The sequence below is a fragment of the Manis javanica genome, chromosome 9 (genome assembly GCF_040802235.1).
Source record: "Manis javanica isolate MJ-LG chromosome 9, MJ_LKY, whole genome shotgun sequence".
NCBI classification, from domain to species: Eukaryota; Metazoa; Chordata; class Mammalia; order Pholidota; family Manidae; genus Manis; species Manis javanica.
Window position 1 is genome coordinate 89,292,871 of NC_133164.1, and position 17,363 is coordinate 89,310,233.

At 45.5% G+C, this 17,363-nt stretch overlaps 1 protein-coding gene and 1 long non-coding RNA gene across 9 annotated transcripts in view; one reads left to right on the plus strand and one right to left on the minus strand.

Moving 5' to 3' along the window:
• Nucleotides 1-2,198: 2,198 nt before the first annotated feature.
• Nucleotides 2,199-17,363, minus strand: part of TMEM241 (transmembrane protein 241) — a 110,025-nt gene continuing 94,860 nt past the window's right edge. For 6 of the 8 annotated variants that reach the window (XM_017661414.3, XM_017661410.3, XM_073212895.1 and 3 more), the window contains 2 exons: nucleotides 12,276-12,340; nucleotides 2,199-2,581 (listed from right to left, as the gene is read on the minus strand). In XM_017661414.3, coding sequence (XP_017516903.1) covers nucleotides 2,521-2,581; nucleotides 12,276-12,340 — 126 coding nt within the window. In that variant the 3' untranslated portion in view covers nucleotides 2,199-2,520. Of the gene's footprint in view, nucleotides 2,582-2,812; nucleotides 2,991-12,275; nucleotides 12,341-17,363 lie in introns of all 8 variants that reach the window. The other 2 variants (XR_012121182.1, XM_073212894.1) reach the window with 2 other exon arrangements.
• Nucleotides 12,351-16,457, plus strand: LOC140843427 (uncharacterized). Its single transcript, XR_012121184.1, has 3 exons — nucleotides 12,351-13,089; nucleotides 13,722-13,816; nucleotides 16,088-16,457. It is a non-coding gene; the product is annotated as an uncharacterized lncRNA (long non-coding RNA).

Below are 17,363 nucleotides of genomic sequence, written 5' to 3' on the forward strand. Positions count from 1 at the left end.
ACCCTTTTTTTATTACTAAATCTTTGAAATTGGTGTGTACTTATATTTATAGCACATGTGAATTTGAACCCACTCCACTTCAGTGCTCAATAGCCATGCGTGACTACAGACAGCACAGGTCTGGGCTGCCCTCCCGGTTCAGAGCTAAGTGGCCTGGATGTTGGTCCAAGTCTGGCCTGTGTTTAAGATGCAAGAACTCCCTTCCCAAGGATAACAAACTTTGCCCAATATTCTCCTGCCAAGGTTGAAGAGAAGAGATAGGCAAATTATAAAAAAAAAAACAAACGTTTATTTTTCTTAATATCTATAGCAGATTATTGATAACAATCATACAAAATCTTGCCTCTCTTGAAAGAAAGCATACTATTTATTTGTACAAATAAAAAAAGACCACACTCTGGCTTTGGTGTGGGGCCAGCAAGGCCTAAGGTCATCAGGACCCAGACAGGACATATCCCAACTGATCATTTGGGTAACAGGGAGGCCTGGGGTAGCTGGAGATTCCCTCCCTGGGGGCCCGGGGCCCAGGAAAATGAGCGCTAAGGCGCCTGCAGTTATCTGGGCTAGCCCCTGATTTACAGACCTCTGGGCTCACTCTGCATTCAGAGTGGGGCATGGGAACTTGGCCATGAAAGGTGGTGGTTAAGACTTGCAGAAAAAAGCCCAAGAAGAGATGGCAGCTGAAGAAAACAGGATGTTATATGGAAGAAAAACCTCATCCTCTGCCTTGTGTCAAGTAAGAAAAGGCCTGAGATTTTAAAAACAACGGGACTCTGGAATGCAATTTAAAAAAAAATCGAACAAACAGAAACAACAACAAAAAATCCTTGCTAGAGATTCTTTTAAAAAAATGTCTAAAACTTTGCAGCCAAAGTTTCTGAAGTCAGTCCTGCCGGAAACAGGGCTCAGGGCTTATAAACTGTGCATGGTTCTTTCCAGCCTGAGAATCTCCGTTTGCTTGAATAGCATGTGGAAAGGCAGGCATAGCATGACATTTGGACAGATGCCACTTTCTGCAAATGGAGGAGAACTGCCCTCAAATGTACAGAGAGAGTTTTGTGGGAGCAGAAGAACAAGGAAAATGCTAAACTCAGATTTTTGTTTGGCCTTGCCTTTAGAAAGTTCGATGCCTCAGATGAAAGACAAAAAGCAAATTGAAATTATATAAATATATATATGTAAAGGTCTCACTCTGAACATCTTCACCTTAAATGACAAGCAGAGAGCAGGAAAAGACAAAGAATTGAATTTAAGGTACTCAAGTTCCAAACGTACTAGTCAATCTGTTTCATTTTCTGTTGCTTTTTTCAACGAGTTGGAGAAAACCTGCAGAAAGAATGAGCACAGTCTGAGTTGACCTGATTTTTCACAGGATGAACAAGGCTTATTTTCCAGATGCTGAGGACAGTTCTCCCCCAGGGACACGAGTATCCAGCTTTGCAGGGCCTGGTTGCCTGCCCGGAGAGGACTCACTGGACTTCACTACCTTCTACACCTCAAAATGACCAACCCTGACACCTGCAGAGAAGTAAGGTATTCAAAACACCTACTAGGAGCAGAAATATTTGCAGTTAGACATTGTTTTCTTAAACCTTCGTTGTGGATTCAGAATCAAATGACCATTTCAATGCAAATGAATTTCTTCTGACCCCTTAGAGGCGAGGTTTAGAGTTGCAACTCAATTTTGATCAGGACTGAAAAACAAACTTCAGTGTCCAATGATCTGAAACTTCTCTGAGATATCAGGGAATTAAATGGATCAAAAGCATTAAGGAATATGAATATAAATATGTATGTGCATACAGATGTGTTTGTGTTTGTCACTGCCCAGTGCTTATAAATGCTATTCCTTCTGATGACCACTTAGTACCAAGTTTATCTAACTGTGGGCAAAAAAGAGTGTGCAAAATTCAATACAACACAACACACAACCACAAAAAGACTTCGGCACTCACTCTGGAGTAATAGTGTCTTGCTGGCTTCTTACCTGGCCCAGAACTCCCATTCAGCCCCCCATCTCCATCCCAGCCCCCAGTGGAAGCCCCCACCAGGAATTTTCTCTGAGTTCATAAGAGGGTAAGTAGGGGCTCTAGATAAGTCAGCATGAGAGCAAGGAAAGGATGTCCAGAAGAGCCTGCAAAGAGGTAAAAACACAAAACAAAACAATGCAACAAAATACTTCGGGCAGCCCTGCAGTGTTAGGTGAAGGGCGTTTAATAAAAGGCTCGCAGGTTGATCCAGGTGAGCGTCCCCATCCGCACACAGGGAGATCTTGCGTCTGTTTCTGCACAAGTGGGCGTGCAGGTTCCACAGGACGCGAGGGAGCCCCTCCGCGTGAAAAGACACAGCACATTCTCCGAGGCAGCTCAGAGACCCTCAGAAAGAGTCCTCCCCGACGCCCTGAGGAGCGGTGGTCTCCCTCCTTGCTTTCTTCTTTCTGACACACTCCACAGAAAGCTCCGAAGCCCAGGGACCGTGCGGGCGGCCTGCGGGCCTACTTTTTCTGCGCTCCCATCGTCTTCAGGAGCCCCTCCGCTCTGAGAAAACCAGCAAGAGTTCACCAAGGCCGCCAAGCAGGAGGCTGCAAAAACACAAGAGGTCAGCTCTCTGCTCCCTGGAGTCCCGCGGCTGCAGACCACCGAGCTGCCGGACACCCACAGGCAGCAGGGCAAGGGACACCCTGTGGCCGGGACTCCCATTTCCAGGCCAGACTGCCTGGCTTCCAGGTCAGGACCAGGAACTGCCCAGCCACCCCGAGTAAACCTGCGCTCTGTGGGGGGAGGGAACTGGGATGCGAGGTGGGTTTTGATACCTTCCTTCAAGAAGAAGCTCAGGCTTCTGCTGAGCAGGTAGAGGTTCAATGATGGAAAGACAGGAGGAGGGTTCCCCACAAAGCTGTCTGGTGCTTTCTTGCTAAGGAGGGTTGATGGGTATGAAATCATGCAGGCATCCCGGAGTCCTATCATCATTAAGGTGACGCTTTCTGAATCCTTTTATTTCATTTAGACCAACAGAACATTGAAAGATGAAAATATAAATGGAGAATAATGAATTTCCAACCAGAGCAGAAAGAAACGTGGTCAGGGATTTGAAATGGAAAAGTAGAGGGAAAGCTAGAGATTGAAGAAAAGAGGAATTAATTTTTTTTTATTTGGGTAAAAAGAAATTTTAAAAAATTTTATTTTGGTATCATTAATATACAGTTACATGAGCAACATTATGATTACTAGACGCCACCATCATCAAGACTACCCCATTACAGTCACTGTCCATCACCGTAGTAAGACTCTATAGAATCACCACTTGTCTTCTTTGTGTTATACTGCCTTCCCCATGCCCCGCCCCACATTATGTGAGTTGAATATTTTAAATGCCTGAAAATTAATACATCCAAATTCTGTACATTTTCTATTTTAAACTTCTCAGTAGACATGCTAGTGTCTGCCTGAATCTGTCATTCATCCCAAAAAGCACTTCTGAGGCATGTGCTGGGCCCTCAATACAGGGTTATGATAGGGAGTCCCTGCCAATGGAATGCTCTTGTTCAAGGTGCCAATGGCCCTTACTTCTAGATTTTTCTTCCTTTCTTCTTCCACCTACCACCCAACATCCTAATGTCCTATATTCGCATACACAAGGCACACATGTTCAGGCTATGGCACCTTTATATTTCTAACACATATCTGGGGTACCAAATATATGAAGCACACATAGGCCAGGCACATTATATTCTCCCAGTGAGAAATGTCACCTATGTGGGTGACTCCAACACAAAGATAACATATCCCAGTTATCCCTTTTAGCATAGAAACAAAGTGACTAAGTGTGAGACTATAAAAGCAAAAAACCAAGCTCCAGTTGTGGCTCGTGCGTCTCTGAGTTACATATCCTGTGCACGTTATCCAGCTTCAGTTTCCTCATCTGACCGTAGGAAATAATCATGACCTACCCCGGCCCGTGCTTGGCCCATAATGGACAAGCCATAAATATACCTATTCTCCAGTTGACTGCCTTCCCAGAGCAGCATCCCTTCCTCAGTGGCCCTCACAGCTGGCCTCCAACCTCTGCTTGAAGACTTCTAGTGAGGGGTGCCTCCTGTGGTGCATAGCAAGCCAGTCCCACTGCTGAGAAGCTCTGGCCATGGGGCGAAGCCAGCATCCATGAACATCCGGCCTGTGGAAGGTCTGGGCATGCGGCTCCTCCCTCTAGGAGGAAGACCTTCTTCATACTGACCCAACAGCTGCTTGCTACAACTCTGCCTGTGGGCCCGAGTTCTGCTTTCTAGAGCAGCAGAGAACAAATGTCCACCACCCACCTGCCAACCCGAGAGAGCAGGAAATCCCCCACACCACCAGCATCTCTGCCTGCTGCTAATGGCCCCCGGCTGAGGGTACAGAGGCGCTGTCGAGTAGCCAGTCACTGAGGGGCTGAGAGGATGTTACCCCACCCAGCTGACCCCTGGAACAGGAAGGGGAGGCATGAGAGGCGTGCCTAACAGCTGGCACTCCAGGGTGGGGTGTGCTCTCTCCCTTCTCACAGAAATACTCGAGTGACAGCAAGTCAATAAATTGCTGACTCGTAATAATGTAGCTGAACTCAATGTCTATGTTATGAACCAAGTAAATCCCTAAGGATGTTCCTAGGATCTGATCGTTTTTAGGATTGTTTCTGTGAGAAAATGGGGTCTAAGTCCCAAAAGACAACATGTCTGTGCTTGTCCCTGGTCTAGTTCAGGACCCAGTGCTGGAAGGTTCTGTTGCCTCACTCTTTGGATGAAGAGGTGACTGTGAAGGGGAAGCCATGGTTTCCATACACAGGGCCCACCTCCAAAGATCTGGCTTCTCCTAAACACAGCTGCTGTTCCCTTCATCAGCCCCTGAAGGACACATACACCACCTTCTTAAACACCCAGGCAAGCACAGAGCCACCGTGACCTGCGCACAGGGGCTGCACAGAGCTTTGGGTTTGGGGGGGTATTATTTCTGCAAATGTAAGTGGGGGCTCAGTCACCCCCACAGCTTCCCTTAATCCTCCTTAATCACCAGGGTGAAGAACAGGGCATCGGCAGGCTTTCTGCCACCTCTACACCCATAGCCTTAGAACAACATTGAAGTGTAATAACCTGGCATCTCAGCCCTTTGGCTTAGCTGTTTCATGAAACACCAAAGCAGAGTAGGGAATGCTAAAAAAGCAAACAGCCCTTGGTTCAGTTTACAGTTAAGAGAGCCAGGGAGGTGAGCTTTGATGTTGTTTTCTGAACAGCGGGGAGTTGCTGTCACAGGGTGCAGGAATTTAATAGCTTTACAACTATTTAAGTTAGAGCTTTCCTGGACTGTTTGCAAGTCTTATAAGCCTCATCATTCCTGAAGTGAACACACTTCATGTAACTCAGGCATAAACATCCGATTACGGAGAACACTCAGCCAGAAATATTCATCACTAGCTTCTCTTCCAAGCATTTATGTTCAGCATTTCTCCAGTCCTTCTCTTTTCTCCTATCGGGAGCCAAAGACTCTCCTCTCAACTTTACATTTGTTATGGTGGTTATTCAGTGAATTCCTACTCACTAGACAGAGGGTAACTTGACTCCTTTTCCCAGGACTGAGTACAGCACTCAGTGGATGATGGAATTCTTACACTTTGTTTCCCTTCTCCCATCATGCTCCAAACTTTTTCTCTCTCTTTTCCTCACCAAAACCTATCTGCCTAAGGTATCATTCCCTTAGGGACTTGCTGAATGACCATTCACAATATGATAAATCACTGTATGTTGAGAGGTAATAAGCAATCATTATTTAGAGAACCCTTCCTTCTCAGCATTTTAAAGAGGGGGGGTTTCACATTTTTAATTCAAATGGAAAGTTAATAAATTTCAGTCACTGTGATCTTAAATGCATTCTAGGGTATGTTGGGGGAAGTTCTTTCTTCACCCCTAAATTCATTCTTCCTATAAACAGATGGGCACTCTCCATGAATTCCCCTAAAATTAAAGGCATAAGACATCTTTACTCAAAGATGATGTAAGATCATTTTTGGAAGACTGTGGGTGTTGTGAGGTTTGTGCTAGGATCAAGTTCAAGTGACCCTCCTGTGGGTAACCCATGGTTGACGGCAGGCTCAGTGAATGACTGGAAAAAGCAAGAAGCTGATCACAGAATCCTAAGAACAAAGAGCTTGTGTTTTGGTTAACCCTTTCTTTCCCAGTACCTAAACTACCCTAGAGAGAAGAGTGACTCTCCCAGTCAATAGGATGGAAAGAAGAGGCACTCACAACTAATTCTCCTCCACAGGGCCACTCTCCCAGCTCAGAAATTTTTTCTTTTGTATGTACGGAATCTCCTTCACTGAAATTTTGGGATAGAGGGAATTCACATCAGTATATATCATAAAACTCTGTTAATTAAATGTTACTCTGGATATTTAAATTACCGAGTTTGCAATAGATTGTTTTTGTAATTAAAGACAAGACAGTTAGCTGGACAAGAGCAGTTGGTCTTACTTAAAGAATTTAAAAGTTGACCAACATGTGTACTTGGGTTTATAATTTTTCTTAGGTACAGTATTTAGAAGGCTGACCACTCATTTCTTCAGCAAGCACTTTGCACCAGGTGGAGAAATGCAAAGGGGAGGGAAACGTGGTTCCTCTCCCGAAGGAGCTCACAGTCAGCAGGGAGACGGGGGTTCACATCCAGCTGTCACATCCAGGTGGTACATGGTGCTGTACACAGAGGGGGTGGAGGGGCTGCTGAGGACTTGACACCTTTGCTGACCCAAGTCTCCAGTTAGGAGATAAGCAAGTTCCTTAAGATCATGCTGAAATTCCCAATGGCATTTTCTCCACTAACCACCACAAACCTTTAGATCTGTGATGCCAAACTGGGGCTATTTTGCCCCCAACAGGACATTTGGCAATGCCTGCAGACGTTTTTGGTTGTTCTAACTGAGGGGATGCTTCTGGCATCTAGAGGGTGGGGCTCAGGTTTGCTGCTAAAAGTCCTTCAAGGCACAGGACCATCTACCACAACAGAGAGAATTATCTGGCCCCAAAGTTACCAGTGCCAAGGGAGAGAAACCCTGCCTTAGATGGTGACCTAGTTTGCGCAGCTAAGCAGCTGCCCACCCAGGAAGGTGGGTAATGACATGTGTGCACCTCTCCTAGATGGTGACTCCTGGGGTAATGGACTGTCTGTGGCCTCAGAACCCAGCAAGTACATTTTGGTGGTGAATGAATGAATGACTGAACATAGAAGATGTCAGCTGATACAGGACCGTCTGGTCAGAGGGGTGGAGGCTGTGCTGACTCGGGGAACCTCTGCACACGTGGCCTAGCCTCTGCCCATTCCAATAGCTGCTGCCACGTGGAAGTACAGGCCCAATGTAACAGCTGGTCCACATTTTCAAAAGAATCTGGAAATCTGGTCTTTTATGGGGAAATCACCTGATTTCTAAATGTTGACTGAACTTTGAGAAGACAAAAACAAGAGACAATAACTACACAGGCAAACCCGTTAGGTCCAAACAAAACAGGTCTGCAGGCCCTACCCTTTGTGACTTCTGATCAGTCTAAGCTCCCATAGGGCAGAGCACAGCCCTGCCCCTGCCTGAGATCTGAGAACTAGTCACCAGTCCCACTTGAACACACCCAGGGTATGGACAAGGCAGACCAGCTCTGTGCACAAGACCATCTGCACTAGTCTGACATCCTCTTCTGGTGGTTCACTCTGTGGTTGGAAAATTCTTTGAGGCTAAAAAACACCATCTTTCGATCCAGAGGTCTCAAAAAGCAGGAAATTCCAAAGTGAAGGTTCCTTTTGCAATAATCACACATACAGTTCCTTGGTTTGGGTTCACAAGCCTTTCCTTCCATTTAGTTCAGGGCTTCCCATCAAGTCCCCAGGATACGAGCAGCCTGGAGAGACTGTCTCTTCCAGACGGCTGCAGGTGCGGATCGAACGGCCTCTGTAAGGCTGCTTACAGGCTGCCTGCACAGTGTCCCTCAGACCTAGCATTCCCTCCACCTGGACAGCATCTCACTCTTGCTCACACTCAGCTCAATACCTGGGCTCTTTTAGTTCATTCTGAAATTCAGTGCAAAATATCACTGATGAAGGCTTATGTATAGGAAGGAAAAAATGCTGTCGAGAACCGAGACTGTCACTGTGAAGGTCAAGCCCCAGAAATCTGGGAAGTCTCAAGAATGTACCAGGATATCTTGGCAGTTGGATTTTTGGGTGTCAGTCTGCCTTCCCAGAAGGACAGGTGTGGAGGGAGGAGGAGGGAACACAGGATTACCTCCCTGCCCCTCAGCCTGGCTCCAGTTCCAAATCGTCATGTCACCCCACTGGCACCTCAGGCTCCTCCATCTTTCCTGTCTCCCCAGGGCCAGAAGGGTCAAATCCTCTTAAACCTGAGCCGAGCCAAGTCTTTCCCTTCTGCATAAGGTCCAGCTTCCAGCCAGTCCCAAGGCCCTCCTAACACCTCGTCCTCTTCCCCAAGCTCACATTCACTGGGCATCCGGTCACTGTCCTATCCCAGAAATTATCTTTATGACTTCCCCTTCCCCTGAAAACTCCTTGAGACTGGACAATATCTCATACTTCTTCATGACTTTCACATACTTGGCATGCAGCAGTCACTCAATAAACATTTTTTGCTGACTGACAGAACCATATCTTTATAGTACTATAAATTTAAGACAATGAGATCTTTTCCCTAAAAATGTTCCAGGGATGTTCTTGTTCACCATGTCAGCCTCTGAACAAGAAACAGAGCCATCTTGGCTTGGGTAATGCTCCTTCTTCAGCTGTCAGTCATCTTGATGCTCTTTACAGATGATCACAACTGGTGAGAAAAGGTCTATTTAGACCGATTTCCCTTATACCTCTCACTGACAACCTGTTTCTACCCAGACTCTATCTACACTGCAGGCAAACCTTTGGTGTTTCCCCAATCAGTTCTAGGGAGGTACATGAAGGTTATGGGGTCTGAGACACACACAGAGCTGGGGTTTAATCTTGGTCCAATCACCTAGTAGCTATTAAATCTTGGGGAGAACTGCTTCAGTATCTCTGAACCTCAACCTCCTCACCTTTAAGTGGGAATAACCTGGAGGGTTCTTGTGAAAGTCAGTGAGATAATATTAACATAAAAAATGTCTGACACAGTAGTTGCTCGATAAATGGTTAGTTATTATTATTAAAAGGAAGAAGAGGAGACACCAGAAGAGGAAGAACAGGGGGGTGTAGGAGTGTTCCCGAATTTTTCTTTTCTAGAGGTAGGAAATCCCCCCATCAGGGACTCCTCAGAGAGGTTGAAAATTCCTTTTACTGAATGCTATGAGCAGAAATGCTCATTTCTGTCAGTCTTGTATTGTTTAGAATTGGACCTGCCCTCAGGCAGCGGAAGAACGACTATGGACAAAACTTGTTTTATTGTGCTCCATAGATACTGTGTTTTTTACAAACTGAAGTTTTCAAGACCTTAGTAGAGGAAGTCACTGCAGATGTGGTGGAAATAGTAAGAGAACTGGAGTTAGAAGTGGAGCCTGGGAATGTGACTGAATTGCTGCATCTCATGATAAAACTTGAACTAATGAGGAGCTGCTTCTTATGGATGAGCAAAGACGGTGGTTCCTTGAGATGGAATCTACTCCTGGTGAAGATGCTGTGAGGACTGTTGAAATGACAACAAAGAATCTAGAATATTCCACAAACTTAGCTGATAAAGCAGTGGCACAGTTTGAGAGGGTTGACTCCAATTCTGAAAGAAGTTCTACTGTGGGTAAAATGCTATCAAACAGCATGGCATGCTACAGAGAAATCATTCACAAAAGGAAGGGTGAACCAAAACAGCAGACTTCATTGTTGTCTAATGTAAACAATCTGCCACAGCCACCCCAACCTTCAGCAACCACCACTCCAGTCAGCAGCCATTGACATTGAGGCAGGACCCTCCACCAGCAGAAGGATTATGACTCACTGAAAGCTCAAATGAGGCTCGGCATTTACTAGCAATAAAGTATATTTTAATTAAGGTAATGTATATTGCTTTTTTGCATATCAGTCTATTGCATACTTAATAGATGCAGTATAGCATACAAGTAACTTTCATATGCACTGGGACAGGATACCTAAAAATTCATTAGACGTGCATGTTTGATATTCACCTTACTGCAGTGGTCTGGAACCCAATCCCCCAGTATCGCTGAGGTCTGCCTGTAGAGACTCCACAGGGACAGCAATTTTTCACTTTTATCCAAGAATGGTTCCTGGCACATGTTAGGCCCTCAGTAAATATCTTTTAATTGAACAAACCCTCTTGCAGCTCAAGGCCACCTGAGATGGCAAACTCATTTCTTGTCATCATAGTATTGCACAAAGCCTAATTCTTCTCACATTTATCCTGCAGGAATCTCCCTAGCTTTCTTTAAAAGTGATGCTGTTGCCTTTGTGGTTAGCACAGCACCAGGGAATTAGTCACAAGTGGTCCTGAGAGAGAGTCTGACATACATATAGCTGGGCACCAGCGTCAGCCCCACCAGCCAGCACTGTGTCCTTGAGTCAAACAGGTCACAGTTCTGCAGGTCCAACATGCAAACAAATGCAAAAAGGGTGAGGGGAACCAGCTCTTAGGATTACTATGATCCCAAGCATGACTACAACTACTAATTTTCTCAGGCTATGCTTTATTTGAGCAAAGCTAAGCAACAATATGCTTTTCTTTCCATAATACTGGTAAAGTGTGAAAACCTATCCTAAAACTGTGTGCACTTCAATTTTGGAATGCCATTCCAGCTGGTGGTGGAGGGGATGGGGCAGAAAGCTGCCCAACCGTGTATCTGGAATGGAAATAGGCATTATCTTAAGGTGGTGTCAGGCTTCCTTTTCCTTTTAAAACCACAGTTAGAAGACTATTAAGTAGCAACAACAAAAATGAATTCTTCTCTCCGATGTGCTGCATCAGTGACTCAGGCCAGGCTGCAGGCAGTCGGTCCCAGGGAAGGAAAGCTGCGTGTCTGCAGGCACTCAGCGGGAACTAAACTATTCCTGGTGACAAGAGACTCACCTTGCTTGGCAAGCACCACTCAAGGTGGTTTCATTGTGCAGACCAACAGAACCCACCTCACTTGGAATATGCACCCCTGGCTAAACGCTAAACCAAACTTGTGACTTCTGATGAAGGGCAAGAGCGGGGGCAAAGGGTAACAGACAGACCTTTATGTTTTACTTGATTTATTTCTCTACTGTTTTAAATGCCTTACAAAGAACATGTATTATTATACAGTTTAAAAATAAGTGTATAGTCCCCAAATGAAGCATGCCCACTGGTAAGGGGAGCAGCAGCAGTTTTAACAGTTTAAACTCACCTTCACTGCCCATCTCGCCTTCACACCTCTGCACATGGCTACCCGGACCCTTGCTAACGATCACATCAATGGGTTTGAAAAGTAATTTGGAGTAGATCAAGGTCTTAGCTTGCTCAGCTTTCCAATGGGCAGAGTCTGTGCAGGGTTCAGGGACAGAACTCTATAGCCTACTTTCACACAGCAGCCAGAGGAATGTGCTTTTAACACAGCAGCATGTGGCTCCTCTGCTCAAAATCCTCTAATTGCTTCCCTGTCACTCAGGGTAAAGCTAAGACCCTACAATGGTCAGCTGCCAACTACCTCTCTAGCCTCATCTCCTATGGCTGCTCTCCCCTGAGTCAGCCTGCTCTGGTCACACTGCTCCCCGAGCATACCAAGCACACTCCCACTTCAGGGCCTTTGCATGTGCTGTTTGCCCTGACGTCCCCATGGCTCACTCTCTCACTCCCTCAGGTCCCTGCTCAACTATGGTAGGAGAGGCAGTGCTGTCTTTAAGCAAGCGAGTGACAAGGGTGGTTTGGAGTTTGTCTAAGAGAAAATGAATCGAAGGATAAAAGAAAGACCTCCATACAATTATATATATAGCGGCTTATATAAAAATATGTGTTTATATATATTTGTACCTTTATAAATTAGTGGTTCCCCAACAGGGGTTACTCGTGTGGGTGAGTGGCTCTGGTGAGGTTCTGTTTCTTGATCTAGAGGCTGGTTATAGTAGGCATGGTACGTTCAGTTTGTGAAAATTCACCAGGTTACATGATACATGCACTCTTCTGAGAGTATATTTGTATGTCAATAAAATACATACCCAACACACACACTCTTTCCTCAACATTTCAGAACAAAAATTAGTATCCTGATGAAACCCAAAGAACGAATTAGCTTTTCTCTCTCTATGCAAAAGACTTACCACCCCACGGCCGCACTGGTCAGGATCGCATCAAACAGCAATACTGATAAACCTGCTGTGAGCACCTGTAGAAATAATTTCAACAAAAGGTCGTCTGAGCAGCAAGACTTTGGTAACCTTCTCCAGTCATTTTTCATGAGCTTAGCTCGTGTTAGTCCACGTCCCTGACATCAGCCATTTCTTCTTGTCCTTTGCCCCACACACTTTCTAGTCCCCTGCATGTAGTGCTGCCTCTGAGCAAAGCATTTGGTGTTTGGTGTGGAAAATGCTAAATCCTAGTCTATTTTGGAGGTGAGAATCTTCAAAGAAGCCTTTAACTCCCAAGATCTTCAACAGAGGAGGCACACAGCCAGCATTTCGCATCTCTCTCCAGGGCAGAGGCACAGTAAGAACCCTCTTTTCTGCCTTGTCTCAGCTGTGCACAAATACTCCCCAAGGGCACCTGAGCTCATTAACCTGTTCCCAGATCTTGCAGATAAAATCTTAGCCATGAACCTGCCTTTGCCCGCAGCACTGTCTCTCCCCCGGCCTCGTGCCCCATCCTTCTGGCCCATGATCCACATTCTAAGAAACAAGGTGCTTCCTGGGAGAGGGAGCATTTAAATCCTTAATTAATTATTTGCAAATAGCTAGAAGCCAAAGGAGAGGGAAGAGGTTAGCCCCACATCTCTAAGAGCTAGAAATTACAGGAAAGTCCCTGCAATGGAATGGCAGTAACAGAACTCGGACCCCCGTGGTCCCTCTAGAAAGTTGGCACAAAGAGTGTGCACGGACCAAAGACCCAGCTTTGCCAACACCCAGAACATCTCCTAAGGTAAGGTGGTTTTTTTCCCAGAATTTTGTCTTCTGTATTGCCCAACAGCTTCCATTAGGAAAGTCACCTAAGGACTTGCTTTCTCACAATGAGAAGTGAGAAGCAGGCCATACTGGATGGGTCACTCAGGCTGGACACCCTCGGAAATGTCAACTCCTGTCTCACTCAACGGGATGTTATATGCTATCTTGGAGGGCTCTTCAGGTCCCCAAGCTGGGAATAAGGCAGCAGGCATATGGTCAGAAGGAAGGGAGCATGTTTAATGCATCTCATCTTCATTCACTTACTATCTCAAAAAGAAGTCTGGAAGTATAACCCAAGAAACTTTGGTATAGAACTTTGTGAGGTTTTAGAACCTTTGTAGTTTATGCATTTGAGGTCACTTTCTCTTTGCTTCCCCTCATTGAGTTTCAGCAAAAACCTTAATAACAAGAAAGATCTGTGTTGTGTTCAGGAGTAAAAATGAGGTGGAAACTGGGCCAGAGAGACTGTTGCAAAGCAGAACCAAAAGACAAGGGGAAAGAGATTTTGAAAAGTGCTGAGTCGTGGTTTTATCTTAAAGAGCATGATGCGGGGCACCTGTTCTTCCATCCCTTCCCATCCACCTTTCTGTTGTTTAACATTTTATTTAGGATGTGTACCTCTCTGGTCCTAAATGAAGCAGGCGTAACATTCTACAGCCATGCAAGGCAATCGTCTGGTTTGGGAACAAGGTTATACTAACCACGTGAGTCCATTCAGCATTTTCCCTGCTTATTTTCCTGTGTGGATGAAGACGATGTTTAGTGTGAAAGCAAACCCTGACTTGAACGCCTCTGGACCTAGAGATTCTAGTTGGGGGAGGCCACTGTCCTAATGAGGTCTTTTTCTCCTTGACATAAGTCTGTCATTTTCACTTTTTCCAAAAATGTATTTCATCTGGGCTTTCCAACTCATTGCCATTATCTGTTGGGAAAATACGATTTTATCTCATTTGTGGTTGTTTTTATTACCTCTTCTTTTATTCTTACTTTTAATGCAATTTTCTCTTCCTACTTTTGCCTTCCTTAGATTTAACCAAGTTAATCTTGTTAGTACCTCTTTTGCAACTTCCTGGGCATTTCCTGGGATGGTGCCAGTGGAGATGTATTTCTTGGAATTGCTGAAAGAGGCTCCATTCTGCTGATGGGTTCAGCGACGTTGGCAGCCAGGCGTAACAGAACATCTCACTAAATGTATGAAGGGCCCAACCAGTGTCTCCTAATTCTTCACCATCGTCTTCATCTCTTTTGCCCTTTTTTACCAGCTCTTCTCGGCCTTCTTTGGTCGGCTTCAATCCTTACACTGAGTGCCTCCTCACGGGACTTGCACTCCAGCCTGGGAAGCCACCCCTCCCACGTGTCCTGCAAGCCTGGGACTTGTGCCTCTGCTCCTCTGTGAGCATCTTCTGCTTTGGAGAAATCCTGTCTGCGATGAGACAAACAACTGGCCTACTTATTCCTATTAATTGCAACTCTGCCAAGAAAAACACATCTTAAAACTTTCAAACTAGCCCTTACTTGAATGTAAGGTTGACTTAGTACCCACCCTGGTGCCTTTGCCCCCAGCTACTTCCTGGAAATGTCTGTCCAGTCTCCTACCTTACCTCTCAATGAGCAAATGCTCTGTGCACTGAGACATTCACAGAAATGCCACAACTAGGTTTGTCTTTATTTCTGTGGAGAAGTTGTCTGTACTACAAGGCTATTGTGTGGAGTTAATGGGCCACTTTCTAATCAACTCAAAAGGAACCATCAGATTTCCCCTCTTTCTTTTACTTCCATCACCAGCCCTAGTGGTCAGCAACCTTTCGGAGGCATTTTCTCTCTCAGACACACACAGTCACCCAAGTTCTCCCATTTCACAAAAATCACTGCACAGGCAGGGTGAGCAGCCACTGACATGCCTCGCCGAGGGCAGACACTGGGCTGCTGGCCAGCCCATCTCACCCACTAAGTGTCTCACACCCACACGTCAGCCTTACCACGTGTGGTTCAAATTCATGCCTCAGCAAAGTGCCAGATTTCTAAATGCCATGGGCCGCCAGGGCTGCTCAAGAACACTTGAAGTGTGAAGGATGCATCTTCTTGTGCTAAGAGTCCACTCCACTTCAAAGGCTGCTGAGGAACAAGCACAAGCCAGGAGTGGCTGGATGGGCAGGTCTGGGTACAGGATGTCCCACGTGTAGTCACCCAGGGCACCACAAGAGGTGGAAGGGACTCCCTAGATCACAGGTGGGAAGACTGTGACCCAAAGATGGTGTGTGACTGGTTTGGGGGCCTGGAGACTTTACAGCAGGGAGGAGAACCAAGGCTCTGAGCCTTCCCTTACAGCCAGAAACTCAAGAAAGGGCCTGCCTGGGCTCCATACAGCTTTTTTGAAAAAAAGAAGCCACTGAAAGCAGGGACTTGAACAGGTATTTGCAAACCCATGTTGATAGCAGTATTACTCACAATAGCCAAACTTTAGAAGGAACCCAAGTGCCCACTGATGAATGAATGTATAAGCAGATGTGGTATATCCATTCAATGGAATATTATCCAGTGTCAGAAAGGGAGGAAACTCTGACATACCCTACACCATGGATGGCCCCTGGAGATGTCATGCTAAGTGAAATGAGCCAGTCACAGAAGGACAAATAGTATATGATTTCCCTTCTATGATGTACCTAGAGTAGTCAAACTCATAGAGTCAAACTTGTAGCAAAATGAGGTTATCAGGGCCAGGAAGGGACACGGAGTTCATGTTTCACGGGAACAGAGTTTCAGTTTGGTATGATGAAAAAGCTCTAGAGCTGACTATCAGTAAAAGCATAAACTTTCTTAGAAAAAGTCTTTAAAGTGGCTAAAATCTGTTCATAAAAAAAGACTTCAAATTACTCTTGGGACTTGCCATCCAAGAGACATAAGTAGCAGTCGCTACTATCAAGCATTGTTCTTGTTTCCAAGAAGCATTTTTATAAACACAGAATTTTCCCCAGGGAAGAGAGTCCTGTGATCTGAGGAATGTCCTGTTTGCACACTCAGAGCTGAGCAACACACACCAGGACTGCCACAGACGGACGGTGCCGACAGCAGAGCTCAGCGCCATAAGCTCCCAGGCCTCGTCAACGGATGTCACAAACTCTGTGTAACTGAAACAGCTTTTGGTATTTAAAGCATCTCAGGTTTGTTTTTTAAACATTCACTCCTATCCTAAGACAAATGCTCTGTTTAAGGGAAAATAAAGGGGAGTGGTTTTAGAGGGATCCTGCCAGAAAGTCAGTCACGTATTTGAGGGAGAATGGGATTCAGGTGTGTTGTTTGTTATTGTTTTGTTGTTCTTTAAATACACATGATGAAGAAAAAAAGTGACTGATCACAGCCTGCAGACAAGGTGCTTCACTGTAGCGACCTCAGTCACAGACAAGCACCTCCCACGTACACTAGTTGTTTTTAAAACCCAGTTTCAAACCATCATCTTTCCTTTGCTCACCAAACTCTCTCTGCCTGGAATAATTTCATAGGCTTCCCTACACAACTCCTGTTCACCTTTTCCAAATCCATTTCTAGAAAACTTTTCCTGAACCTGGCCCCCATCCAGATATCTGGGCAGATGAGGCGCCTCTTTCAGTGGCTTCCATAACCCCTTCCGCTGCACATGCCAAACTACTGAAGTGTGTGGTGCCCTCAACCAGCAAGTGTGCTATTCATCTTTGTTTATGTTCGAGACCTGGTAACACAGACCCACATATTCTAAGTGCCTGGTACATTTTATGGAAATTCACCAGATCCTAGAGCTGGCAACAGAACCCAAAGGTCACAATATTGTTTATTTTTCAATCACTTTTCACATATTAGTTGAAACCCAGACTTGAGACCCACAGGGGAACTCTGCTCCTCATCTCTGTCTCTTTGACCCATTACCTCCATGGAGCTAGAAAGAGCTCCACAGAGAGGATCTGAGTCTGGCTCTCTCTGGTTCCAAGTCCAAAACTGTTAGGAGAGATTCTAATTGGCTCCTGGACCAATGGACTGTGTGGCCTGAGAGGCAAGTAATGTACGAACATGGAAGCTCACTCTTGAACTTCATGGCTGGAATGGAGGAAGGAACATTTCTCTGGAGGAAGATAGAAAAAATGCTGGGCAGATGGAACAACAGATGTTTTCTATACCCTTGCACCAATATTGCCTAGGAGCTTGTAGCAAATGCAGACTCTCAGGCCCCACCCCAGACCTCCTGAATCTATGATGGGAACAGACCACCAGGTGATATGA